The following is a 27004-nucleotide window of genomic DNA, read 5'->3' on the forward strand; positions in this document are numbered from 1 at the left end:
ACGCCCAAAAGTACCAAACAAAAGGGGGAGGCTGTTGCACAGTCATCAAGTCGTACATCATGGAAATAGACTCTTCTGCCCACACAGTCCCTACAGACCAGGTTTCCAAAACTCTGTAGTGCCATTTGGCCCATCTTCCTCTTAGCCATTCCTTCCCACATAAGTGTCCAAATGTCTTATCAAAGTGGTAATTATACGTCTATTTTATTCTCATTTTCAGCTTGATAAACTTATACAATTTGTTCTTGCACAGGAGGTCAAAGGTCATTCAGCAATTCCATCATCCACCAGTTGTCAATTCTGGTTTCTGGATCCAATTCCCATCCTGCACTGATTGGACGTGGCAACTGATCAATTGATTAACAAGAGTGATTGGCCATCACTGATGATGTCATTTCCTGCTCAAAAAATGAGGGTCTTCTCCTGGAGTATAAATAGAGCCCAATGGCATTGCTATTTTAGGTGTAGCTGGTTTTCTTTCTATATTTATAATTTGGTTTTGTTGGATAAGGAAAGCTGTTTCTATCACAAAATGGCCTCCCAGATCAGTCAGAACTATCACCAGGATTGTGAAGCTGCTGTCAACAAGCAGATTAATGTGGAGCTCACTGCCTCCTATCTCTATCAGTCTTTGGTGAGTGCTGTCCCTGTGGGGTTGGAGTTACTTCTGTTATGAAGTGAACTGTTTTTTTTTAAAACAAACTAGATTAATACTCTTGTATAATAAAATGTGAGGCTGGATGAACACAGCAGGCCAAGCAGCATCTCAGGAGCACACGTTTAGCTTTTGTGCTCCTGAGATGCTGCTTGGCCTGCTGTGTTCATCCAGCCTCACATTTTATTATCTTGGAATTCTCCAGCATCTGCAGTTCCCATTATCTTTAACACTCTTGTAGACTTGTTTGTTTTTTTTTTTGTATCTCTCTTAGCTATTTCTTGATTCAGCGTAAATGTGGTGACAATGGGATATGATACTGATATGCAGCAACTGAGGCCCCAGTTGTCTCAATGATATATGGAGGGTGAAGCATCTTGTGATTTATCTTAAAATTCCTTTTTGGGCTGTGATTGCCTATAACTGGCTGTGGCTCTCCATAATTTTCTAAACTACTGTCAAGCTTTGATCCAGATAACCATTGGCTAACTACCTTTTTAAATCTGCCTTGATGTATCTGCTTTAGTTTTGTGCATGTAAATAAACAAACATACTGGTTTTGGTATTTACAATAAGGTGTTGTAGTAATTTGACAAATCAGATTTTTTTAAGCTGAACTGAAGTCCTTGAGGTAAGACAAGCTGCTCCCTGCTTAAGTAGGTCTCCGATATTATTTTGGCTTTCTGTGCTCTATATCATGAAGTGGGTTTGATCCATCACTTCACAACCTATAGAAAGTTGACTTGTTATAGGTGCCTGCCCCCCCCGACCCCCCCGCCCCCAAAAGGGGGCTGCTGGAACATGCTGAGGCTATTGACCCAGAGGTGAAGAAATAAATGTTCTTCCTTTACCATTTAACCAGATAAAGAAACAAACTGGCTCCTCCCACCATGTGGTGGTGCCCCTGTGCCCTTCCAAGGAGTAGAATGTGTTCAGAAGGTGTTGAGGTCCCCTTGGTGAGTGCTGCAGGGGACCTGGTAGATAATGGACCCTGAAAGGAGGTGGTGAATGCAGTCCCCACGAAGTGGGCTGCTCTGTCCTGGATGGTGTCTGCTTCTTGCACGTTGCAGCTCCACTTTTCTCCAGACACATGGAGAATATTCATCACTCTCTGGGCTTGTGCCTATTGGAAGGAAGTCCTATCTAGGGACATGAGGATAAAGTCCCTATAACTACCTTTTTGGGAGGTGGGAATAGCTTTAACTAGTGAACCAATTGTTGGGTTTTAGTCACTGACCACTGTCCCAACTCAATAGGGAATCTTGTGTGCTGATAATAAAATCCCCACTATTCTTCACCTTCTACAACTTAACTACCCAATTAAACCACTTTTTTAAACTTTTAGTTTGTATTTGAGGATTAAACTAACTTCTCACCAGGATTCTACCAAAGAACAACTTCTTCTTTTGATGTCAATAGACTGTTCCTAATCAGCAGTAACTTGTTGGATTGTGAATCTCAGTTGAAAAGTGAGTGAAATGAGTGGGGAAAACAATAGTTTAGCCTCTTGGAATAAGCTAAATTGAGCTCTCCAGCTTTGAACAAGTCAATAATCTATAGGTCACACAGTCCTGCAGATACCATTAGGTCTCCTGAACATTTGATCTTGTTTCAGTTGTGAATTTTAATGCTTTGCTTTGCAAGCTTCTGGCAACCTGAGTGCATGGCATAAACAAATGTGATAAACTATTGCTGCAACAAGCCAAAGGCTGTCACTGGGCAGGCTCTCCTTTAGCACCAAGATTCTCCTAATCGCCCTCATTCTCCTGCATACTGCAAACAGCATCTCTTGTAGAGCTGCTTTATGTAAAAAAAAATACAGTACATCTGATCCAATTGGTTGCAGAAGACCTGTACCTACCAGCTATATTAATGTCCAGCATCTGCATGTTACTCTAGCACCAGGGGAGACATGTAATGACTGGAAGTTGCCTGACCCTGTGCACATCCTGCATTCCAGCTCCTGGCACTTGTTTAAACCCTATTCAGTTACCACTTCCATCCATTTCTGGAGGCTAGATGGTAGAAATGTGCTTTCAGCTTTTCTCTCCAGGCTGTGCCAGACACCCCCCCCCCCCAAACAATTCAGCAGGGTTTACAAACCAAAACACTGAATTTGCATCTTACGTGGAAGAAGCTGGGGTTGTTTGGTTTCCTCCAATTAAAGGAGCTGCTGGCTAATTTTGCAACACCATTAGTGAACATTGTAAGGTGTCAACAATTTTCAGCTGATTGAATCATTAGTTTGCTTTAGACTAAACCAGTCCTCCAGTTCTGAGCATGAGAAATGGGGTCAATGATGTGTTTAATGGGCTTTAACATGTTATCTCCCTTCTAGATGTCCTACTTTGACCGGGATGATGTTGCCCTCACCCATGTCTCCCGGTTCTTCAAAGATCAGTCCCAGGAGAAGCAGGAACATGCAGAGAAGCTGCTGAAATTCCAGAATCAGCGTGGAGGCAGAGTCCTCCTCCAGGATGTGAAGGTTGGAGTTTGGGAGGGGGGCATGGTGTGGTGTGCAGGAATGGTAGCTCATGGTGTTTTCTGTTAGTAGTGACAAGATTTTAATGTGGTAAAGGATGTGAAGGTTGGAGTTGGAGAAGGCAGGCAGTGGGGAGGAGATGTGAGAAATGGCTGCTTATGGTGTGGTTTCATGTCCTGAAAGAAAGTGAAAACTGTTTTGTTTGGCTCCCCTCCTTTTGATGAAAAGGAAAGAAATCCTAGAAACACGCCTCTTGGCTCCCCTCCACCTGCTGCTTCTCCACCCCCCCCACCCCCGCCCCCCCACACCACCCCACCCCATGCTGACCCGATAAACACCAAACCACATTAATCCCATTTACTGCACTTGGTCTACAGCCCCCATGGCATTGGTAGTTGTCTAGAAGCTGCTTAAATATTGCAGCAGGAGATGCCTCCCCCACTGCCCCACCCCCCCCATATTATTTTTCCACTACCCTCTGGGCAAAGGATTCCTCTAACCTGCTGACTCCTCACATCAGTGCCCTCTGGTCTTAATGTCTCTTTCTCCCCACCCCCTCATAGCAGACACTCCCCATCTACTATCAAGACTCCACACTAATCAAATGCCATCACATAAACATCTCAACTGACTTCACTCTGAGGATTGGAGTGAGAAATCTAATCTCTCCTTTTAATGGATTTTTCAGTCTTGGGGCAACATCCTGGTGACCCTTCCAGTGCCATTGTGGCTCTGGTCACCACACAGTATTCCACCTTTGCATGGCCAATGCTGCAAAGTTTGTGACAAGACTGGAGTCCCTGTACTGCGCCCCAAGAAATGGGGAAGGGCATTGTGGAAGCCAACTTCCCCACCCTGTCTACACTTATGGATCCTTGAAATATCTCTAGTCTTGTTCTCTTGGTTCCTTTTATTGTCAACATATTGCTGTCCCTTCAATGAATTAAATAGTAGTGATGCTTTTGATCATTCAGGTCAGTCCGAGATGAAGCCATAAGCACAAGTGGGACTTCAACCTGGGCCTATGCTCCAAACCTAGGGACAGTACCACTGCTTAACGAGCCCTGGGATTAAGTTGTGAATATCTTCCTTGGGATGCCATCAGATGGGCACTGACAATTCTGTGCAAACATAACTCTTATCCCCACTATGACCTGGTTGTGAATTGACTCTCCTTTCGGAAGAAGCAAATAGGGCTAGGTGAAAGCAATTCCTTAAATAACTGATCTGTTCTTCCTAAGGACTTCAGGGATGGCGGTGGTTAGCACAACTGCATCAGTGCTTGGGGCACAAGCTTAATTCTGGAGTTGACATGTTCACCACATCTCTACATAGGCTTCCTCCCACAGTCCAAAGATGTGCAGGGTAGGATAGGGCATGAAAAATGCAGGATTACATGGCTGGGGCTAGGACCAGGTTGGATGCTCTTCAGATGGTCATGAGTGGGCAGAATGGCCTGATGCATGCTGCAGGGATGTTGTTTCTGAGGCTTACCTGTCCTTCTTTCCATCCTCAGAAGCCAGAGAGGGATGAGTGGGCAACAGTCTGCAGGCGCTGCAGGTTGCCCTGGATCTGGAGAAGAATGTGAACCAGAGTTTGCTGGATCTACACCAACTCTCCACGGCCCAGACTGACCCTCATGTAAGCTTCACCACTTCATTCTCATCACTGCGAGACCCTCAGGGTAACACTTCATTGGTTGGTCTGTGTGGATTGGAAATTCACAGGTGTGCACTGATCACTTTGGGTCCATGCTGCTGAGCAGTTGTTACATGGTGATCAGTAATGAAGTGAAATGGGAGTTTGGAAGGCAATCCATTGGGAGTGATGAAGTGATATTGGCCATTGAATTCCCATTCTCACTTGGGAGCATTACAGTGGAATGATCATTGTCCATCACCATCCAACTCAGCTCCACTTCACAAGCAGCAAGATGGAGCAGCTGAAATCCTATTGTCATCACCGACACAGATTTTCCAGGTGTTAGCTAAATTTTCAGGGCTGTCTGGAACTAGTATGGTAAAGCCTGTTTTTTTCAGTGGGAATTCTGAAATTGTCTTGGATAGTGTTAATGCACCCAGTTGTCATATTCCTCTGTTGCAGCTGTGTGACTTCCTGGAGAATCACTATTTGGATGAGGAGGTGGAGATCATCAAGCAACTCGGGGACTACATCACCAACCTGAAGCGCCTGGGAGCCCCTGAGAATGGGATGGGAGAATACCTGTTTGACAGGCTCTCCCTGGAGGACAGCAGTTAGTGTGGCCTGGAGTACTGTCTGCTTGGTCTGAATGCATTCCCCACTTCACCCTGGACAACCTGTCTCCTTCCAAGGAGAAGGGACTTTTGTAGCAAAGAATGTAATGGCTGTACCAGCTAAATGGAAATGAATAAAATGATGTGTTGATCTTGCTTATTGTCCATCATTCAGAGCTCTGAATACTTTGGGTGATAGCTCTTGCTTGAAGCCAATTCGTTTTCTGTCATTTGATTGGTCCAATTTCTAATTGGATTAGGCAACCCTTCACAGAATAGCTCACTATCCCCACATTAGAATGTAACTCGATGGAGTGTTTTTTTTGGTTAGTCCTGTGGAAATTGAAGGTGTTTCTCCTCCAAATAGGATAAGGTTGGAATTTGTCAATTGTGGCATTGGCTTTCTTCTAGAGGACAATTAGTGCACTTCTGGAGATGGTGGGTTCAACTGTAGCTCAAAGCAATTGTCTTCCTCTGGTGACAGGAAGTTCCCACACCTTCTAAATAGACTTCTCTACCCAGCCTGATAGAATTTGGGATAGTGGTGTTCAATTGCACATTTCCCTTAATCTCTTCCCCGCCTCAGCCATCCTGCGTACTCAATTATTGCCTGAATGATGACAGCAACACAAAGTGAAGACAGCCCTTTATCTACTGACCCAGCTGCCTGATCACCAAGGTCTAAAGGAAGAGGCCCAGCAGGCTCTGATTTCAATCCAGCTGGCGGAAGCAGCAGAGGTGTGAAACAATCTCAACTGCCTGGTATATCTGAGATAATGGGAACTGCAGATGCTGGAGATTCCAAGATAATAAAATGTGAGGCTGGATGAACACAGCAGGCCAAGCAGCATCTCAGGAGCACAGGCTCTGATGAAGGGTCTAGGCCCGAAACGTCAGCTTTTGTGCTCCTGAGATGCTGCTTGGCCTGCTGTGTTCATCCAGCCTCACATTTTATTGCCTGGTATATCTCTTCTTTTTTTTTTTCCCCCCATTGGGCCCTACCCTGACCAATAAACACTATATTCTCAGTATTGTTACTTTTGGTTTCACCATCCCAAACTGTGGCTGGAGCTCTTTCTCTTCCGCTTCTCCCCACTTCGCTCACCCCGCCCTCCCCCCACCCGACCTTTTCTATCCACGTGCCCCACCAGCCTAAACATTCACCACAGCCCCTTTCCCTGGGAGTCAGCTCAAGACGTTCACCTGAACTGTACTGGATTATAATGTAGGGCCTCATTGCTGCTTACAGCAGGATAACAGGGACCTGGGAAGAACACAGCAATGCACTTGGTTAAATGCTGCTGTTTGATTGGCTCTTGTTGCTAATGCCAGCATTGAGCACACTAAGCTGCTCCCTTGGTTCCTCTGAGCTTTCCCCCATGGTGAACATTACTCCTGATGCAGGTTGATTGGGTGAAATCACATTGAAGGAGCAAAGTGGCTCGGAGAGGAGACATGGAGATGCTGACTTTCCTTTACGGCTGCTTCTTTTATCTTTCAAGGTGTCAGAGATCATGGGTTCGTGAGGGTGCGATCTGAGACATCCTGAGGATTGTTCCAGGGAGTTTTGTAGCGGGTGTACACTGCAGCCTTCATCGAGGTTGGCGGGGGGGGTGCTGCAGAGTCAAAAGGCACTCAACATATTTGTTCCAACCTCATAAAGCAATTTATTTTTGGTGAAAATAAGTCTAGGCTACAGTAACCCTCAAGTGCAGGAAGGGACCATTAGGCCCATTAAATCTGCATAGACCTTCTGAACAGCATCCTCCTTAGACCCAACCCCTTTGCCTTAACTCCACATTCCCCATGGTTATTCGACCAAGCCTGCATGCCCCTGCTCACTATCGACAATCTGCAAATCGTCGGGCTGTGTGAGGAAACTCAAGCACCTGGAGGAAATCCACGCAGTCCATCGCCCAGGGGTAGAATCGAACCTGGGTCCCTGGCACTGAGCCGCCAAAACATTCTAAAGTACCAAAGGAAAGGAATACACTGCGGCAAACTACGCCATGGGAATAGACTCTGCAGCGCAGCCCGAACTTGCAGACCAGGTTTTCATAAACTGTGTAGTGCCATTTGCCTACGTTTGGCCCATCTTTCTCTAAACCGTTCCTTTCCATGTAAATCTCCAAATGTCACTTAAATGTTGTAATTCTATCCACCTCTACCACTTCCTCTGGCAGCTCATTCCATACACGCAACACCCTCTGTGTGACAATGTTGTCACTCACGCCCCTTTTAAATCTTGCCCCTCTCCCCTCAAACCGGTGCCCTCTAGTTTTGGAACCCCCCTACCCTGTCCCAGCATGCTTTTTATATACAGTCAATCTTGAGTGTGCCAATGGCAAGGCTACATTTAGTGCTCAGCAACTGTTACACTCCAGGAGGTGGTGATGAGCTGCTTATTACAGTCCACCTGGTGTCGGAGAGACCGGAATGATGCTGCTGCTGCTGCTGTTGCTGAGGAGGGGCTCCTGGGATTTTCATTCACAAACAGGGATAGTGTTCCAAGTCAGGATGGTGACAGAGTTACATGGAGCTGCTTGAGTGTCGTTGGTGCTGCCTCCAGCGAGAACATTGTAAACTAATTCCAGCACTACTCCCAACTTCAGCCTTATTGAGGGTGGGCAGGTTTTGGAAACTCAGGAGTTGAGTACTTCCTGACAGAATTCCCAGCATCTGAATTCCCAGTTTCTGAGCTGTACCATCGAGAGAACGCAATGTAAACTGAACCAGAAATTCTTCACTTGGAAACATGCTGGGGTGAATCACTAGTTCTACTTCAAACAACGAAAACGAAACTGGGAGACAGAAATGTTCAACGTGCGATACATTTCTAGCAGCAACTGAGGCATAGAGGCCTGAGGCCTACTGTGTAGAAGAGGCACTCAGCACATTTAGCGTTTTGCTTTTCAAACTGGGCTTCAAGGTCAAGGTCAGGGAGATCACATCAGATGCAGAATGGATCCACAAAGTACATCAGTTGCCTGTTTTAGATGATCCAAAAGCACATTATTTCTGTTGCTGCACAGAAATAGGAAAATGTTCAGATCAACCAAATCGAGCCATTTTTCAAAGAGCTCCAACACCAACGTTCAAAAATTATTACGACTAATCCCTCAGAATAGCAATCCGACAGAATTCTGCAAATCTGTGATGAATGTGTCTTAACGCACAACCTCAGATAGAAAAGTGAAGTTTTAGAGTATATTTTATTCTCATTTTCAGGGAGATGTCCTTCCAGAATTTGCACTTGTGCGGGAGGTCAAAGGTCATTTCAGCAATTTCATCATCAACCAGTTGTCAATTCTGATTGGGTTTTTGACCCAATTCCCATCCTGCGCTGATTGGATGTGGCAGCTGATCAATTGATTAACAAGAGTGTTTGGCCATCACTGATGATCTCATTTCCTGCTTCAGAAAATGAGTGTTGGCTCCTGGAGTATAAATAGAGTCCCACAGGAGGCATGTTTACTGTTGCTCTTAACTTTGTCATTTTTCTGGGGAGGAAAATAAAGCAAGTGTTTCCTTTATAAGATGGCCTCTCAGATTAGTCAGAACTATCACCAGGATTGTGAAGCTGCTGTCAACAAGCAGATTAATGTGGAGCTCACTGCCTCCTATCTCTATCAGTCTTTGGTGAGTGGAGTCTCTGTTGGGTGAAACATACTTCTGTTCTGTTGAAGTAAACTCTTCCCCTTGGATGTAATTAAGTTGTCTATCTTATAGACTGAGTTTTGTGGCTCCTACCCCTTTCTCAATGCAGGATGAGTGTGATGTTATTATAACAATAGTTTGGTGCCTAATGTTACTGTAACTTGGGTCCCAGTTGGTTGTCAGTGAGATGTGGAGTGTTCTTGTAGTTACTTGCCTGTCCCATGATGGTGCTGTGACTGGTGGTAATTATCGCTTCCTGTGACTGTTTGAAACTTGAGGGAACTAATTTAAAAATGAATTGGGACTCACCATTGTGGGAATGGAAGCACCATCAGCTAGTCATTGCTTTTCTTTTCCCTCTTGTATCCTTGTTTCTATTTGAATCTTGTGGGGATCTGAAGTAAACCTGCCAATTGATACTGAGAATCTTGGTTTCCTATTGCAATCAGCTTAGAATAGGCTTGTTCTTGCCCTGCAGAGCGGGGCTGAGAGGTGGCAAATGGAGTTTAATGCAGACAAGTGTGAGCTGATGCACTGTGTTAGGAGTAACCGGAAGGCAAAGTACAGGGCTAATGGTAAGATTCTTGGTCGTGTAGATGAGCATAGAGATCTGTGTCGATAGGTAGACACGGATTGTTGAAAGTTGCCACCCAGGTTGACAGGGCAATTAAGGCAGTGTTTTGTCTTTTATTAAGAGGATTGAGTTCTGGAACCAAGAGGTTATGGTGAAGCTATCCAAAAACTCTGGTGCATACAGTTCTGGTCACTGCATTATAAGGATGTGAAGCTTTGGAAAGGGTGTAGAGGAGATCTGCTAGGATGTTTCCTGGTATGGAAGGAACATCTTATGAGGAAAGGCTGAGGGACTTGAGGCTCTCTTCATTAGAGAGAAGAAGGTTGAGAGGTGACTTAATTGAAACATATAAAATAATCAGAGAGGGCTAGTTCGGGTGGATAGGGAGAGCCTTTTTCCTAGATGGTGATGGTGAGCATGAGGTGGGGTAGCTTTAAATTGAGGGCTGATAAATATAGGACAGATGTCAGGGGTAGTTTCTTTACTCAGTAAGGGAATGCAATGCTTTGCCTGTGACAATAGTAGATTTGCCCACTTTAGGTACACTTAAGTCATCATTGGATAAGCAAATGGGCGTACATGGAATAGTGTAGGTTAGATGGGCTTGAGATCAGTATGACAAGTCGGCACAACATCAAGGGCTGAAGGGCCTGCACTTGGCTGTTATGTTCTATGCTCAGATTAAACTGGGTGAGGTTGTGACTCTTATCTGATTCAGCAGATCTCCATTTGAGATCTACCTTGCTTTTCTTCATACTCATGAGGTGGGTGTGGGCTGTCTGTATGTCAAGTGTTGGAGCTTTTCAAAGGCACAGCACTGCCATGGGGCTGAGAATGTACTGACCCAGTGACTCTGGTAAAAAGTTTGTGCCCGTTGTATTTGGCCTGATTCTAAACTAACTGGACCCTCTTTCCCCAGGTGGGGTGCTTGTGCCCTTCCAAGGGGTAGAAGGTGTTTACGTAACCTTGGTGTTTGTTGCAGGGTGCTCTCTGGGCTTGTCCCTGTCAGCAGGAAGTCCCCCTCCTGATGAGGATCAAGCCCCTGTCAGCCCCAGTTTGGGAGGGGGAACAGCTTTCATTGAGCCAGCAGTTGGGTTTTAATCACTGACCCATTGTCCCAACACACCTTGTAAGCATGTGCCAGGAATGAAATCCTTACTATTCTACATCTTCTAACTGCACATTTAAATCGCAAAGATAAATTGTGCTTGTGTTTGCATTTGAGAATTGAAGCAACTTTTTTCAGCAGGATTTGTAAGAATGTGCTTGTTACTGGCTGCTTCCAATAGCAGACCTGCTAAACCTCAATACATTGAATTGTGAACATCCTGGTTTAGAAATCTACAGGACTTTGCCTGTTGGATTAAGTCAACAGTGGTTTTTCCAGGTTAATGAGGGATCTTGTCTGGAGAGTAGTTGATCTGCAGATCACTGTCATATTTGTCATGTGATCAGTTTGTTTTGTCAGTCTTTGTTTCATGTGTAATGGTACAAGTTGCTAGCAGTCTGAGTCAGTGCAGCTGTTTTAGATGCAACAATAAACTGTTGCAGTAACAACCCAAAGGCTGTCCTTAGGCAGGCTTTCCTTGGCAGATTCTTGGAGCTAACATCCTTCATTCATCTCCTCCTCCCCCCCCCCCCCAGCCACCCCAATACTGCAGTTCTTGTCAAACTAATAGATACAGTGCATCCAATTGCATTGATCCTGACTCAGCAGAAAATGTGCTTCTTCCAAGCTGTTAATTGCAGTGTCTAGGATCTGTTTTCTGGTCTTTGCCAAAGCAGCAATACAGTGCCCTGCAGCTGTTCTATTGGTGTACATCCTGCACTCCAGCCCCTGGCATTTCTTGAAACCCTATTCAATCAAAGATTTATCCCATTTCTGGTGGAGGTTAATCAGTAAAAACATCAATTCACACTTATTCTCACCAAATGCTGTGCCAGACCCTGGAGTTTCAAACCAAAATAAAACACATGGTATTTACAGCTTACTGGAGGAAGCTGGGATTGTTTTGATTTTTCCAATTCAACAGCAACTGTTCAAAACTGGGTTCTGAATTGTTAATGCATCAGGTACTTAACAGCTTATTGTCAGTTTGATTTTGAGAATGCTCAACTAGCCCTGTAGTTCTGAACTGAAATTGGCCCATGACTTGTTAATGGACTTTACCTTGTTCTCCCTTCCAGATGTCCTACTTTGACCGGGACGATGTTGCCCTTCCCCATTTTTCCCAGTTCTTCAAACATCAGTCTCAGGAGAAGCGGGAACATGCAGAGAAGCTGCTGAAATTCCAGAATCAGCGTGGAGGCCGAGTCTTCCTCCAGGATGTGAAGGTTGGAGTTGGGTGGGGTGGGGAATGGGATGGTAATGGCTGCTCTTGTGGTGTGGTTTCAAGTCAGTGACAAGGTTTTCATTTGAGTCAAAACTTTGTTCAGCCTGTTTGATCTCCTTTTTGAAGCCAGTGTGGAAAGAAGCCCTTTGGCCCACCATGTCTATGCTGACCCCACAAACACTAACAACATTAATCCCACTTACCTGCCCTTGGTCCACAGGCCACTGTCCTGGCACTAAGTATTTGTCCAGCTGGACCCTAAACTGATCTGGAGTAGCTGTCTCCACCACCATCCAACCCTTTATGTGGTTCATCTCATATTTCAAACAGCCCCTCAGAGGGGTGGGGGTGGGGTGAAGTTTCCTCCAATCCCCTCTAACCTGCTTACTCCTCAAACCTGGTTTCTCTCCTGTCTTGGTGTCTGCCATGGGAAGACATTCCATCAACTGGCCACTCTCTATTCTTCAATTACATCAGGTCACTCCCTCAGCTGTTCCTGCTCCACAGAAAATCCCAGCCTATCTAACCTCCAATCAATGGATCTTGGGCAACAGCCTGGGGAACCTCACCAGCTTCCCCCTGCAGTGCCATCCTGTCCAGGTGACTGGTGAGGCCAAAGAGGAATAATGTGGTGACCAGAAAAACAAACTGAGAAGACTGGTCCCCTTCCTGTTCCACCCCCACCAAACTAATAGAGGTTGCTTGCCCTCTGTCACTGTTACACCCTGTTGACCTTGTCTGAACTTTGAGGGATCTATGGTTGTGGGCCTTTCTTAACTGTTAGCAGCACAACACACTTTGCAAACACCTCGCTGTCCCTTTGATGAATTAAATAGCTGTGATGTTTCTGATCATCCTGCTCAGGCATGTATGAAGCCACCAGCACAAGTGGTACTTGAACCTTGGCCTTGTCAGCCAGAGACAGGGGCACTACCACTGTACCATGACAGCATTTAGGATTCACTCGTGAATATCCTCGCAATTCCATCAGATGGACCCTGATGCAAATCTTGTCATTATCCCCCACAATGACCTGTTATTCACCTTCCTCCTTCAGATCAAGGACCGACAGGCAAGGTGAAAGCAATTCTGAAGGAACTGTTCTTCAGCTGTGCTCCAGGGCTCCCTCAGGGGCTAGCAGTGTTCTCAGTGCTAGGGACACAGGTCTGGATCTGGCCTCTGGTGAGGGACTGGTGTTGACATGTCCTCCCCATGTCTGCGTTGGTGTCCTCAGAGTATAAGAGGATTGGCCATCTGAAATGCAGGGTTACAGGAATAGGGTGGGAGAAGGACGAGTTGGGATCCTCTTCAGAGCAGTTACAGACTGATCCACGTTGTAGAGATTCTGAAGCTTAACTGTCCTTCTTTTCCCTCCTCCAGAAGCCAGAGAGGGATGAGTGGGGTAACAGCCTGCAGGCAATGCAGGTTGCCCTGGATCTGGAGAAGAATGTGAACCAGAGTTTGTTGGATCTACACCAAGTCGCCACAGCCCAGACTGACCCTCATGTAAGCTTCACCTCCTCATTGACTTCACTGCTAGGCCCTCAGGGCAACACGTTCATTGGTTGGTCTTTTGTGGATTAGAAATTCAGTTAGACTTTGTTTTTGTGCAGATGACATGGATCACTTCAGATCCATAGTGATTACAAAATCATTGCTGAGCAGTTGACTCCAAGTCTGTATTTTAACTTGTAAACCTGTGGGGAGGACTGAGGCGATATTGGTGACTGAATTCTCATTCAGGGCCACTGCAGTGGAATGACTTTTATCCATCACAAGTCAACTCTGCTCCAGTAAATAAACAGCAAGATGAAGCAGCTAAAAAGCAGTTGTCCTCTTTGCACAATTTCTCCAGGCGTTGGCTCTAGTCATCCCTGACAATCTCCCTCCATATGCATGTTTTTCAGTGGGGATTCTGACGTTTTCTTGGATAGTGTTAATGTACCAAGTGTCATATTCCTCTGTTGCAGCTGTGTGACTTCCTGGAGACCCACTATTTGGATGAGGAGGTGAGGATCATCAAGCAACTTGGGGACTACATCACCAACCTGAAGCGCCTGGGAGCCCCTGAGAATGGGATGGGAGAGTACCTGTTTGACAGGCTCTCCCTGGAGGACAGCAGTTAGTGTGGCCTGGAGTACTGTCTGCTTGTCTGAATGCATTCCCCACTTCACCCTGGCCAATCTGTCTCTCTCCAGGGAGAAAGGACTTTGAGCAAAGAATGTAATGGCTGTACCAGCCGAATGGAAATGAATAAAATGATCTCTTGTTCTCAGTTACTGTGCATCATTTTGAGACCACTGATACCTCTTTGGTCAAGCAAGCTTTCTTGCCTCACTTCACCACTGCTTTTCCCCAAACCCCTGTGGACAGACTCCAGGCCTATGGGAGCCAGTTGGGGTTCAAATGGGGCCTGTGACCGACCCTGATGACAACCATCAACTAGTGGCCCTGCTGACCAGTTCACTTTGTCACTGAAGTCTGCTGCTCCTCCCAGGGGACCTTGGGTTTTCTAAACTTTCTTGGTTCACTGCATAGATTTGTTTTTCCCCCAGAAGGAATCCAAAATTCCTTCAAGTGGCTTCCTCAGTTTGTTGCTTTCTTTCCTCCGCCCAGGGCTCAAGCCCTCCCCATAACTGGAAGTCCACCAGCCCTGAGCTGGGGGAAATTCAGCCCAAACATTCTGAACAGTCACATTCCAGAGAATCATCTCCAGATTCTCTGGGGCTACTTGATTGATAGTGGATGCTCTTTATACCATAAATACAAGGATTGGTGACCTGGGGCTTGGATGATTGCCCATGGTTCAAAATACTCACATTTGGTTTATGCTTGCAGCTACAACTGGCCTCTGACTGTTGAAGGGTTTGTACAAAAAGCTTCTACCTTGGTTCTTGGAACCTTTCCATGGGCTGATGAAATTTTTTTTGACCCAGTGAGGGAGCAGGGATTTCTGGGGAAGATGGGGGCTGTCTCCTTCAGTCAAGATGCCTGGACATGCTGATTTTCCTGTACAGCTGTTTCCTTGATCATTCAAGGTGTCTGATCATGGGTTAGGGAGGGGGTGATCAGAGACAGCCCGGAGATTATCTTGAGTTTTGGCACAAGTGCACACTGTAGCCTTAGGAAGAGTGTGGGTCATTAAGGTACTGAATAGATTTGTTCCATCACAAAAATCCTTGTTGTTTGGCCCAGTCTCTATCCTTGGTGATAGAATCCCTGCTCTCTGGCAAGAGGCCATTTGACCCAGGTAGCATCAACCTTCTGACCAGAATCCTGCTCAGTCCCACCCCAGTCCTTTAACCCTGTGTCTTCCCCATGGCTAATCCAGCTTGCCCCTTGTCAATATCACCAACTTAGCATTCCCTATCCACTTGACCAGCAAATAGTTCAGATGGTGGGTGGGAAACCAAACAGACACTGTAAATGTACAAACTCCCCAGGGTGCCCTAAGGCTGTAATAAATCCCATGTCGCTGTGAGGTAAGTGTTCGCTACTGAGACACTGTCTGACCCGAAAGTACCGAACAAAGGAATATGCTGTTGCATACTGTCAGAGTCCTACAGCAGAGATACAGGTTGTTTGGCTCAAACCGTCCAGGTCGAGCAGTGTTCCAAATCTGAACTAGTTGTGTTTGCCCCATATCCCTCAACCAGTCCTTTCCCTGGAAATCACCAAATGTCTTTTAACAACTGCAATTGCACCTACTTCTCGTGCTTTATGTAGCCACTCATTCTTGACATAAACCATTTTCTGTGGGGCAAAGCTGTTCTTCAGCTTCCCTCCCTCTCCACCCCCCTTCCCCCCCCCCCCCAAACACCACATGCCTGTGTGTGAAAACATTACCCCTACCACCCCTAGTTTTGGACTCCACGACCCTGTCCCAGCATGCTTACTGTATGCAGTCAATCGTGAGTCTGCCAAGGGCAAGGCCACATTTAGTGCTCAGCAAGTGTTACACTTCAGGAGGTGGTGATGAGCTGGTCATTACAGTCCCCCTGGTGTAGGAGAGACCGGAATGATAATGCTGCCGAGGAAGGGCTTCTGGGATTTTCATTCGCAAACAGGAATATTTTCCCAAGTCAGGATGGTGACAGACTTAAATGGAGCTCCATTGCGTGTTGTTGGTGCTGCCTCCAGCCAGAACATTGAAAACTGTTCCAGCATTACTCACTCCGAACTTCAGTCTTATTGATGGTGGACCGGCTTTGGAAAGTTAGAAGTTGTGTAATCACAACAGAATTCCCTGCCTCTGACTTCCCAATTTTTGAGTTGTTCACTCTACAGAATGCAATGAAAACTGTAACAGATACTGTCACCTTGGAAACATGCTGGCGTTAAGCGCTGATTCAACTTCAACAATGAAAAACCAAACATGGAGACAGAAATGTTCAACGTGCGATACGTTTCTAGCAGCACCTGAGACACAGAACCCTGCGGCCTACTGTGTATAAGAGGCACTCAGCACATTTAGCATCTTGCTTTTCAAACTGGGCTTCATGCGACCCTAAGTCACGCTGATCACAGCAGATTCAGAATGGATCTACAAAGGACATCGGTTGCCTGTATCAGACGATCCAAAAGCACGTTATTCTGTTGCTGCACAGAAATAGGAAAATGTTCATATCAACCAAATCAGGGCATTTTACAAAGATGAGGATTGCAAATGTGGTTCCCCTGTGCAAGAAGGGGAGTAGAGACAACCCTGGTAATTGTAGACCAGTCAGCCTTACCTCAGTTGTTGGGAAAGTGTTGAAAAAGGTTATAAGGGATAGGATTTATAATTATCTAGAAAAGAATAAATTGGTTAGGGATAGTCAGCACGGTTTTGTGAAGGGAAGGTCGTGCCTCACAAACCTTATTGAGTTCTTTCAGAAGGTGAGCAAACAGGTATTTGAGAGTAAACCGGTTGATGTGGTGCATATGGATTTCAGCAAGTCGTTCGATTAGGTTCGCCACAGTAGGCTATTGTACAAAATGCGGAGGAATGGAATTGTGGGAGATATAGCAGTTTGGATCGGAAATTGGCTTGCTGAAAGAAGACAGAGGGTGGTAGTTGATGGGAAATGTTCATCCTGGAGACCAGTTACTAGTGGTGTACTGCAAGGGTCGGTGTTGGGTCCACTGCTGTTTGTCATTTTTATAAATGACCTGGATGAGTTTGTAGAAGGATGGGTTAGTAAATTTGCAGACGACACTAAGGTCAGTGGAGTTGTGGACAGTGACGAAGGATGCTGTAGGTCGCAGAGAGACATAGATAAGCTGCAGAGCTGGGCTGAGAAGTGGCAAATGGAGTTTAATGCAGACAGGTGTGAGGTGATGCACTTTTGTAGGAGTAACTGGAAGGCAAAGTACAGGGCTAATGGTAAGATTCTTGGTGGTGTAGATGAGCAGAGAGATCTCGGTGTCCATGTACACAGATCCTTGAAAGTTGCCACCCAGGTTGACAGGGTGGTTGAGAAGGCATACAATGTTTTGGCTTTTATTAATAGAGGGATTGAGTTCCAGAACCAAGAGGTTATGGCGAAGCTGTACAAAACTCTGGTTAGGCCGCACTTGGAGTATTGTGTACAGTTCTGGTCACCCCATTATAAGAAGGATGTAGAAGCTTTGGAAAGGGTGCAGAGGAGATTTACTAGGATGTTGCCTGGTATGGAGGGAAGGTCTTAAGAGGAAATGCTGAGGGACTTGAGGCTGTTTTCATTCGAGAGAAGAAGGCTGAGAGGTGACTTAATTGAAACATATGAAATAATTAGAGGGTTGGATAAGGAGAGCCTTTTTCCTAGGATGGTGACAGCGAGCACGAGGGGGCATTGCTTTAAATTGAGGTGTGAACGATATAGGACAGATTTCAGAGGTAGTTTCTCTACTCAGAGTAGTGAGGGAATGGAACGCTTTGCCTGCAACGGTCGTAGATTCGCCAACTTTAGGTACATTTGAGTCGTCATTGGACGAGCATCTGGACGTACATGGAATAGTGTAGGTTAGATGGGCTTCATATCGGTATGACTGGTCGGCACAACATCGAGGGCCGAAGGGCCTGTACTGTGCTGTAATGTTCTATGTTTTATGTTCTATATTCTATGGCTCCAACACCAATGTTCAAAAGTTATGACGACTATTCCCTCAGATTAACAATCCGACGAAATTGTGCAAATCTGTGATGACTGAGTCTTAACGCACAACCTCAGATACACAAGTGAAGGTTTAGAGTATATTTTATTGTCATTTTCTGGCAAATACATTTACAGAATGTGCACTTGTACAGGAGGTCAAAGCTCATTCAGCAATTCCATCATCGACCAGTTGTCAACTGTGTTTCGTTTCTGGATCCAGTTCCCATCCTGCACTGATTGGACGTGGCAGCTGATCAACTGATCATCAAGAGTGATTGGCCATCACTGATGATGTCATTTCCTGCTTCATAAAAAGAGGGTCTGCCCCTGGGGTATAAATAGAGTCCCACGGGAATGATGTTGATTGTTCTTCCTAATTTTGTTATTTTGGTGGTGAGGAAAATAAAAGAAATTTATTGTCACAAGATGGCCTCCCAGATCAGTCAGAACTATCACCAGGATTGTGAAGCTGCTGTCAACAAGCAGATTAATGTGGAGCTCACTGCCTCCTATCTCTATCAGTCTTTGGTGAGTGCTGTCTCTCGGGGTTAAACATATAAATCTGTTCTGTTGAAGTAAATTCTTTGCCTGGCCTCTAGTGAAGCTGACAATCTAGTAGATTGAGGTTTTGTGGCTCCTACCTAAATATCAGTTCAGGATAGAGGTGGTGTTACTATCACGATGGTGTAGGATACTGATGTATGTTAACTCAGGTCCCAGTTGGCCTTCAGTGGTATCTGGAGGGTAAAAGCCTCTTGCTTTTGTTTTCTTTCTGACACAAGTTTCCTGACTTCATTTGCCTGATCTCTGTGGTGGTCCTAAACAAACATGCTGATTTTTTTTAACACTGACAATAACAATAGCTTCCCTGTTGCAGTGGCCCTTGTTAGTCTGAAAAAACCTGAGGCTAGTCTGTGACTGGTATCTATTTTATGTAGATCTCCTTCATTGAGGCTGACTTGGCTTTACTTGTATTTATTGAAGATGTGGGTGTGGCCTATCCCGTCCCTACTGAGAGTTGATCTGCCGTGTGTGAGAAATGTTGGATCCCCTCTCTGCCCCCTCTCCTCCCCACCCCACCCCACACTGGGGCTGCGGGAATGTGCTGAGGCTATTAGCCCAGTGACATTGAAGAAATGGAGGTTGTTCCCATATCACTTAGCTTGACCTAAAACAAAATGTCCCCTCTATCCCGGTGGTGATGTGACTGTGCCCTTCCAAGGAGTAGAATGTGCTTGGAAGGTATGTGTTGAAGTAACCTTGGTGAGTGCTGCAGGGGACCTGGTAGGTAATGGACCCTGAAAGGAGGTGGTGAATGCAGTCCCCATGAAGTGGGCTGCCCTGTCCTGGATGGTGTCTGCTTCTTGCATGTTGTAGTTCCCCTTCTACAGACACATGGGGAATATTCATCTCTCTCTGGGCTTGTGCCTATTGGAAGGAAGTTGTCTTGTAATGAGGACTAAGTCCCTATAAGCCTCACTTGGGAGGTGGGACTGCTTTATTGGTGAGCCAGTTGGTGGGGTTTTATCACTGTGTCCCAACTCTATTGGCACATGCTTCCCAAGGATAAAATCCCGACTATCTTCTGCCACAACTTGTAACTACCCACTGAAACCACAGATATTTGCTTGCCTGACTGTGGTTTTTGGATTTGAGGATTAAAGTAACTTTTCAGGAGTCCTTCCCCAGAATGTAATTCTTAGCTGATGCTTCCAATAGCGAGCATTAGCTCTTAAACCCTTACATCGAATTGTGAACATGACAGTTTAGATATGAGTCACATGGGCTGAAAACCTACAGGATTTTTTGCCTGTTTGGGCAAAGTCAGGGCAAGTGTTTTTCCAGGTTACTGTTTTCACTAGTGACGTTATGTACAGGCCACTAATATTTGACATTTGATCATTTGTTTTGCAATTTGTTTCAGTCATGTGACTTAGTGCAAGTTTTTGACAGCCTGAGTTTGCACTATTTAGGCAGAGCAATAACCCACTGCTGCAACGATCCAAAGGCTGTTACTGGGCAGGCTTTCCTCGGCATTATCTTAGTGCCAAACTCCATACTGGAGACAGCACACCTTTGTAGAGTTCATGTGTACACTTACATCACAATCTCATTGATCCTGGATTTGCAGAAAACATGCTCCCTACCAGTCGTTGACTACAGCAGGGTTTCAACATCTTTTTTTCCAGTTTTCCCCAAAGGCAAAACATAGTACCTTGCGTCTTGTAGTTGAGGACTGGAATGGGGAGTGAGCCAGTGATGTCTGATGTAATTTTAACTTGATCTTCCAGATGTCCTACTTTGACCAGGACGATGTTGCCCTCGCCCATTTCTCCCGGTTCTTCAAAGATCAGTCCCAGGAGAAGCAGGAACATGCAGAAAAGCTGCTGAAATTCCAGAATCAGCGTGGAGGCCGAGTCCTCCTCCAGGATGTGAAGGTTGGGGTTGGGTGGTGGGGGAGTGCAGGGGGGAATGGCTGCTCTTGCGGTGTCATCTCCAGTGACAAGATTTTCAGATCCTGAGCGAGTGTGAGAAGTTCTTTTACTTGGCTTCCCTGTTTGCTCTCCTCCATCTCCAGTGTTTCAGCATTTATGCAAGCCCTCTGGTCCACCAGGCCTATGCTGACCCAGCAAAGACCGAACTGTACTCACCCTGTTCTTGGTCCAGGCCCTACTATACCCTAGTGTTTAGCACTCGCCCAGCTAGTCCTTTAAACAGTGCTGCAGTAGCCATTTCCAGCACTTCGTTCCTCCGTTCCCCAACACACCCACCAAATTTCCTCCAATCCCCTCTATCCTGCTTCCTCAAACCTGTGCCCTCTGGTCTTCGTGTCTGCCATGGGGAAGACATTTTCCCCATCTACTGTCCAGACTTCCTTGTCTTCCATCAAACAACCACCTCAGCCTCACCTGCTCAAAGGAAAACCCCCAGCCCATCCAATCTCTCTCCTCAATGGATTTTCTGTCTTGGGGAAACAACCTGGGGACCCTCACCAGCACCCCCTGCAGTAGCATCCTGTCCTTCTGACCAGTGAGGCCAACGATAGAATGCAGCAGAGACAGGAAGAACAATTTTCATAAAATGTGTTCAAAGGACTTGTCCCTGTGCTGTTCCTCACAACCCTGCCCCAAACTAACACATGTTACTTGGCCTATGTTCCCTTTCACACACAGTTTGCCTTGTGTGAGCATTGAGGGATCGATGATCCTGTGTTTATTGTAAGCACATTACTGCCCCCGACAATGAATTCAAGTAATGATGGTTCTGACCATGCTGCTCGGGCATGTATGAGGCCACAAGCACAAGTGAGACTTGAACCTCAGCCTTGTCAACTGGAGCTTGGGACATGACCGCTACTTCCCCCACAGCCCGTGGGATTCACTCCTGAATATCCTTTTTAAGACTCCAGCTGATGGACACTGGTGCAAATGACTAATCTGGTACATATTTATTCCCTGTGGTACAAGGATACGTTCCTGAGCTTCCGGCTTCAGGTCAAGGATAAATGGGGCAAGGTGAAAGGAGTCACCAAGTAGCTAATGCTTTCTTTATCTGGACTTCAGGGATGGCACAGTGGCTCAGTGGTTGGCACTGTTGACACAGTGCCAGGGGCACCAGTTTGGTTCTGGCCTGTGACGAGAATATAAACGTTATCCCAAAGCATGGCTTCCCCACACAGTAGAAAAGAGGATTGGCAACTTGAAATGCAGGTTACACGAACAGGGTGGGAATGGGACCAGATGGGATGCTCTTCAGCAGTTATGGTCTCAATGGGGTGAATGGCCAGCTCCCATGCTGCAGGGATTCTGTTTCTGAAGCTTACCTGTCCTTCTCTCCATCCCCAGAAGCCAGAGAGGGACGAGTGGGGTAACAGCCTGCAGGCAATGCAGGTTGCCCTGGATCTGGAGAAGAATGTGAACCAGAGTTTGCTGGATCTACACCAACTCGCCACAGCCCAGACTGACCCTCATGTAAGCTTCACCTCCTCATTCACATCACTGCTAGACTCTCAGGGTCATGTTTCATTGGTTGGTCTGTGTGGATTGGAAATTCACTGATGTAACACTTTCCATCCATTACTTTCCTGAACTATTGTAACATTGATCACTTGGGATCATACTGATTACAATGAGTTAAAAGGGGAATTTGATCTCTAATCTAGTGGAAGTGCTGAAATGACGTTGGCCATTGAGTTCTTCATTCGTATCATTGCAGTGGAATGATCATTGTCCATCACAATCCAACTCAGCTCCATTTCACAAACAGCAAGATGGAGCAGCTGACATGTTGTCCTCACTGGCACAAATTCTCCAGGTGTTAGCTCGCTTTTCAGGGCTGTCCAGAGCTAGTCATGGCTAAGTCTGTCTTGCAGTGGGAATTCTGAAATTGTCTTGGATAGTATAAATGTACCAAGTGTCATATTCCTCTGTTGCAGCTGTGTGACTTCCTGGAGACTCACTATTTGGATGAGGAGGTGGAGATCATCAAGCAACTCGGGGACTACATCACCAACCTGAAGCGCCTGGGAGCCCCTGAGAATGGGATGGGAGAGTACCTGTTTGACAGGCTCTCCCTGGAGGACAGCAGTTAGTGTGGCCTGGAGTACGGTCTGAATGCATTCCCTACTTCACCCTGGGCAATCTGTCTCCTTCCAGGGAGAAGGGGCTTGGAGCAAACCATGTAATGGCTGTACCAGCTGAATGGAAATGAATACAATGTATTGATGTTGCTTATTGTCCATCATTGAGACCCTTGATATTAAAGAGCTTTTGAGAGCTTCAAGCCTGTAATTTTGGCTAATGAAATTATTAATTTGACAAAATATTTCCCTGGTCTTCCCTCCAGCACCACCCCAGCATCAGTCTCGGAATTCCCGTGGAACTTCCTCTAAGTTAGGAACCCAAGTTATTCCTCCACCCAGAACTTGAGGTTGGGGCCTGTGGGGTATAAAATCAGTTTGTACTATTATCTCACACCCAGGTATGATGAATACAGGTGCAGTTAAAATTTTCATTGCTCTCAAAAGAGAAAACACCCTTGCTTGGCTGAAAGAAAGACTTGACACCCACTTTCATTGAAACAGGGCTGTTGGATGCTTTATGTTCATGTCTAGTTTGCTTAGCAATAGCTTCCCTGTCAATCTCCACCAACCGAGACTTATTGCTAAAATCCACACAAATCACAAGTTGATGCCAACGTAAATTCTGTGCGAGCTGGCTCAGCTTGCCTCAAAACGAGCTTAAGGGAAGAGATCCAGCAGCGTCCCCCCTCTAGCCTTGTGGAGGAACCAGCAATGCTGGGAGCAATAATATTAAACGTAGCAACTGGGATCTGACTCACCTGGTCTATTCTATTCAAATCAATGTTATTACTTTTTCCTGACAGTGCATCCTAGATTCACTGAGACCCAGTTGAGGTTCAAGCCAAGACCAGCCCTGTGGCCTCCTGACCCCCACCACCAACTGCCTGCCTCAGGACAGCCATCAGCAGTTGCTCACAATGACCAGTTCATTTGTTCCTTCGCCTGAGGAACGTGCGCTGCTCTCCCAGGCGATATGGATTAAATACCCATTGTAGCTCGACAAGAAAGCTCACACTGGGGGAACCATTTCCCAGGAGTAATCCAAAGCTGTCCTAATGTGGCTTTGCTCCATTTACTTCCTTGCTCTCTGCCAAGTCTTGGTCAAAAACCCCACCACGCCTAGTAATAAACTTTAGGCCTGCCAGCCAAGAGATGGGAATATTCAGCACAAGTCTGCTTGAAAAAATTCACCTGAACTGGATGCGCTTAATGGCACCGACAGCAGGATAACAGTGACCTGGGAATGACACAGCAACGCTCCTGGTTAAATGCTGCCATTTGATTGGCTCTTGCTGCTGAAGCCTGCTTTGAGCGCACTCAGCTGCTCCCTTGGTCCCTCTGAGCTTCCCCCACGGGGAGGGTTACTCCTGATGCAGGTTGATTTCACCCGATCACATTGAAGGAGCAGTGTGACTCAGGGAGGAGACCTGCAGATGCTGACCTTCCTGAATGGCTGCTTCCTTTATCTTTCGAGGTGTCAGAGATCGTGGTTTAGGGAGGGGGCTGTCAGAGACATCCTGGGGAATGTTTCAGGGAGTTTTGTAGCGAGTGCACACTGCAGCCTTCACTGAGGGTGTGGGTCTTTAAGGCACTGAATGTATTTGTTCCACCACGTAGAGTTTTATTTTAAACCATCTTGAGTCTTGGGTGTAGAATCCCTGCAGTGCGGGAAGAGGTTGTTCAGCCCATTTAGTCTGCACTGATCCTCTGAAGAAGTTGTTCAGCCCATTTAGTCTGCACTGATCCTCTGAACAGCATCTTGTTCAGACACACCCTGCCTTCTTACGCCATCTTTCCCACGGCCAGTCCAAAATAAACTGCATGTCTTTGGACTGTGGGAGGAGGCCCACACGGGCACGGGGAGGATGTGCAGCCTCCACACGTGACTGGAATTGACCCCAGGTCCCTGGCACTATGAGGCAGTAATGCTGACCATTAAAATACCCTGCCATCCAAAAGTTACAAAAAACAGGAACACTCTGTTGCATAGAATTAGAGTGAATGACTCATTTCTTACGGAAACAGACCCTTCGGTCCTACCGGTCCATGCTGACGAGGTTTCCCAACCTGACATAGTCCCACTTGCCTGCCTTTGGCCCATATCCTTCTAAACCATGCCTTTCCATGTAAATCTCCAAATGTCACTTAAAATGTTGTAATTCTAACTACTTCCACCACTGTCTCTGACAGCTCGTTCTAAACATACACACCACCTTCTGTATGAAAATGTTGCCCCTCATGTCCCCATCAAATCTTACCCCTCTCCCCTCAAACCGATGCTCTCTAATTTTGGACCCCCCCCCGACCCTGTCCCAGCATGCTTTTTATATACAGTCAATCTGGAGTGTGCCAATGGCAAGGCTACATTTAGTGCTCAGCAACTGTTACACTTCAGGAGGTGGTGATGAGCTGCTTATTACAGTCCACCTGGTGTAGGAGAGACCGGAATGATGCTGCTGCTGTTGCTGAGGAGGGACTTCTGGGATCTCCACTCACAAACACTGATATTATTCCAAGTGAGGATGGTGACGGATTTACTTGGAGCTGCATCAGTGTCACTGGGGCGGCATTGAGCTGGAAAATTGCAAACTACTCCAGCATTATTCCCAACTTCAGTCTTATCGATGGTGGACAGACTCTGGAAAGTCTGAAGTAGAGTTATTCACAACAGAATTCCCAGACTCTGACTTGGTCTCAAAGCCATGAGCACATGAATTAGGACTGACCTCTGCCCATGGTTTCTTAGAAAATAGAACCTAGAACAGTGCAGCACAGTTCAGGCCCTTCAGCCCACGATGTTGTTTCGAACTTTTATCCTAAACCCAAGGCCTATCTCACCTCCACTACCTTATACTTATCATCCATATGTTTATCTAATAGCCGCTTAATTGCCCCTAACGAGGCCGACTCCACGACACTCTCTGGCAATGCATTCCACGCCCCAGCCACTCTCTGAGTAAAGAATCTACCTCTGACATCCACCCTATATCTACCTCCACTCACTTCAAAACTATGCCCCCTCATAATAGCTAACTCCATCCTAGGAAAAAGTCCCTGGCTGTCTAATCTGCCTATACTTATGATCATTTTGTACACCTCTATCAAGTCACCTCTCATCCTTTGTTCTGAAGAGAAAAGCCCTCGTTCTCTCAACCTTTCCTCCAAAGACCTTCCCTCCATTCCAAGCAACATTCTGGTAAATCTCCTCTGCACCTTTTCTAACACTTCCACATCTTTCCTGGAATGAGGTGACCAGAACTGGACACAATACTCCAGATGTGGCCGAACCAGGCTTTTGTATAGCTGGAGCATAACTTCACAGCTCTTGAAATCAATCCCTCTATTAATGAAAGCTAACACACCACATGCCTTCTTAACAACTCTATCCACCTGACTGGCAGCTTTCAGGGAACTGTGGACATGAACCCCGAGATCCATCTGCTCCTCCACACTGCCAAGAATCTTTCCGTTAACCCTGTATTCTGCTTTCAAATTTGTCCTTCCAAAATGAATCACTTCACGCTTTTCAGGGTTAAACTCCGTCTGCCACTTCTCAGCCCCACTCAGTACCCTATCAATGTCCTTTTGTAACCTAGAACAGCACTCCACACTATCCACAAGTCAAATCACCTTCGTATCTTCCAAAAACTTACTAATCCGCCATTCCACTCCTGCATCCAAATCATTTACCAATATCATAAATAAAAGAGGACCCCGAACAGACCCTTGAGGTACACCACTCGTAACTGAGCGCCATGTTGAATATTTTCAGTCAACTGTCACCCATGTCTTCTATGGGTCAGCCAATTCTGAATCCAATCTGCCACGTTTCCCCTGTCGCATGCCTCCTGACTTTCTGCCCGAGCCTGCCATGGGGAACCTTATCAAACGCCTTACTTCAATCCATGTATCCCACATTCACTGATCTACCTTCATCCACACGTTTGGTCATCCCTTCAAAGAATTCAATCAGATTTGTGAGGCATGATGTACGCCTCACAAATCCGCACTGGCCATCACAAATCATACTGTGCCCATCCAAGTGATCATTAATTCTGTTTCTTACAGCCCTTCCCATTAATTTGCCCACCACTGGCATAAGACTAGCTGGCCTGTAATTTCCAGGGTTACCCCATTCCCTTTTTTGAACACATGAATAATATTCACATTTGTCATTCAAAGCTAAAAGATAGCACTAGACTGCATCCTGCTTTTTGAAGCAGATATTGAGTGAAAGTAACTTGCTTCCACCAATCTGTACATCAGTGCTGTGATCATACTCGAACGTTCATTGGGGATCCTCAATTCCCAAAGCCTCACAGGCCACCAGTCCATGGGAGGCTGCTCCAT

General features: G+C 46.1%; 2 protein-coding genes and 1 pseudogene across 2 annotated transcripts; all 3 read left to right on the forward strand.

Annotated features, from left to right (window-relative positions):
• Nucleotides 1-532: 532 nt before the first annotated feature.
• Nucleotides 533-6136, forward strand: LOC132206493 (ferritin, middle subunit-like; annotated as a pseudogene).
• Nucleotides 6137-8929: 2793 nt separating this feature from the next.
• On the forward strand, nucleotides 8930-14082 carry LOC132206396 (ferritin, heavy subunit-like). The gene is made up of 4 exons (XM_059640497.1): nucleotides 8930-9031; nucleotides 11811-11957; nucleotides 13337-13462; nucleotides 13927-14082. The coding sequence occupies exons 1-4, from the start codon at nucleotides 8930-8932 to the stop codon at nucleotides 14080-14082; spliced, it is 531 nt and encodes a 176-aa protein (XP_059496480.1).
• Nucleotides 14083-18498: 4416 nt separating this feature from the next.
• Nucleotides 18499-22663, forward strand: LOC132206548 (ferritin, middle subunit-like). The gene is made up of 4 exons (XM_059640751.1): nucleotides 18499-18600; nucleotides 20364-20510; nucleotides 21918-22043; nucleotides 22508-22663. The coding sequence occupies exons 1-4, from the start codon at nucleotides 18499-18501 to the stop codon at nucleotides 22661-22663; spliced, it is 531 nt and encodes a 176-aa protein (XP_059496734.1).
• Nucleotides 22664-27004: the final 4341 nt, after the last annotated feature.

This window comes from Stegostoma tigrinum, chromosome 38 (assembly GCF_030684315.1).
Source record: "Stegostoma tigrinum isolate sSteTig4 chromosome 38, sSteTig4.hap1, whole genome shotgun sequence".
In the NCBI taxonomy this organism is placed as follows: Eukaryota; Metazoa; Chordata; class Chondrichthyes; order Orectolobiformes; family Stegostomatidae; genus Stegostoma; species Stegostoma tigrinum.

Coding starts and splice junctions, on each gene's coding strand:
- LOC132206396 (XM_059640497.1), top strand. CDS start 8,930: ATGGCCTCTCAGATTAGTCAGAACTATCACCAGGATTGTGAAGCTGCT. Junction 9,032..11,810: donor CCTATCTCTATCAGTCTTTG/GTGAGTGGAGTC, acceptor TCTCCCTTCCAG/ATGTCCTACTTTGACCGGGA. Junction 11,958..13,336: donor TCTTCCTCCAGGATGTGAAG/GTTGGAGTTGGG, acceptor TCCCTCCTCCAG/AAGCCAGAGAGGGATGAGTG.
- LOC132206548 (XM_059640751.1), top strand. CDS start 18,499: ATGGCCTCCCAGATCAGTCAGAACTATCACCAGGATTGTGAAGCTGCT. Junction 20,511..21,917: donor TCCTCCTCCAGGATGTGAAG/GTTGGGGTTGGG, acceptor CTCCATCCCCAG/AAGCCAGAGAGGGACGAGTG. Junction 22,044..22,507: donor CAGCCCAGACTGACCCTCAT/GTAAGCTTCACC, acceptor CCTCTGTTGCAG/CTGTGTGACTTCCTGGAGAC.